The following is a 986-nucleotide window of genomic DNA, read 5'->3' as shown; positions in this document are numbered from 1 at the left end:
ATAAACATTTAAAATAAAAGCAAAAAATATCCTAAAAGATTTAAAACTTTAGACAAATGGAGCTCCTCTCAATGTAATTATTTATACAAGTTAAAATTTACGCTCTAATGTTTGACATTTCTCCTAAATTTGCTGTTTGCAGAGTATTTGAAAAGAAAACAAAGAGTGAACTCTAAATCTACTCAGCTGCCTGTATGAGAGACGCTCTGCATCTACAGAATGAACTAAACAAACGGACATCAGTGGAGTTTCCACCAGTAATGTAACAGTTTTGACCGTGATGCGAGCGTCATGGCGGAGCGTCAGTTCCTGATGCTGAAGGTCTTCTTGATGCTGAGCAGCGGCGGTTTGATCTTTGGCTTGTTGTCGGTTTTGCTCCGTTCACCGCAGGAAGGGAAGCGGCGGCTGTAGATGTCAGGATACTGCTTCTGAAACTGAACCACAGACAGTAACAGCTGCGTTTCCGCGACAAATGATGGGCGATATTTCACTAATGTTGGAAACAAACAAACAAAAAAAATTGGTAATTGCAGCGTTTCCATTAAATAAGAAATTAAATTAAAAACCACGTATGGATAAACTTGAATACATTGTTAAAAAACAGCTAAATTCATATTTCAGCCATCGGCAAAAAGCCCTTTAATCACCGCAGAAACAAAATCTTAGCAGCATTTTTGTCCAGTTTCTAATAAAAGTATCTTAGTAAAAAACAAACTTAATTTACAAGTAACTTTTCAACAAGATATAGGAGCTTATTTCAAGTCAATGATTTCTTAATATTAATGAAAAAGTTCCAGCTCTACTGGCATTTTGTTTCACAAGTAACGAGCACTGCGCCGTTACCTAGCAACCGCAGCCAGGCCCCGCCTGTCACCTAGCAACCGCAGCCAGGCCCAGCCAGGCCCAGCCAGGCCCAGCCTGTCACCTAGCAACCGCAGCCAGGCCCAGCCAGGCCCAGCCAGGCCCAGCCTGGCCCAGCCAGGCCC

The 986-nt window shown here is 42.1% G+C and overlaps 1 protein-coding gene across 1 annotated transcript in view; it reads right to left on the bottom strand.

The window, feature by feature from the left end:
- Window positions 1–61: 61 nt before the first annotated feature.
- LOC106964855 (DEP domain-containing protein 1A-like) overlaps window positions 62–986 on the bottom strand; it is a 2,016-nt gene continuing 1,091 nt past the window's right edge. Inside the window, exon 2 of the mRNA XM_015060604.1 lies at window positions 62–434. Within this exon, the coding sequence (XP_014916090.1) occupies window positions 303–434 (132 nt within the window). The 3' untranslated portion in view covers window positions 62–302. The remainder of the gene's footprint in view (window positions 435–986) is intronic.

This window comes from Poecilia latipinna, unplaced genomic scaffold (genome assembly GCF_001443285.1).
Source record: "Poecilia latipinna isolate Pla-1442-1.1 unplaced genomic scaffold, P_latipinna-1.0 Scaffold1728, whole genome shotgun sequence".
In the NCBI taxonomy this organism is placed as follows: domain Eukaryota; kingdom Metazoa; phylum Chordata; class Actinopteri; order Cyprinodontiformes; family Poeciliidae; genus Poecilia; species Poecilia latipinna.
This window is presented reverse-complemented; position numbering and strand designations above follow the sequence as displayed.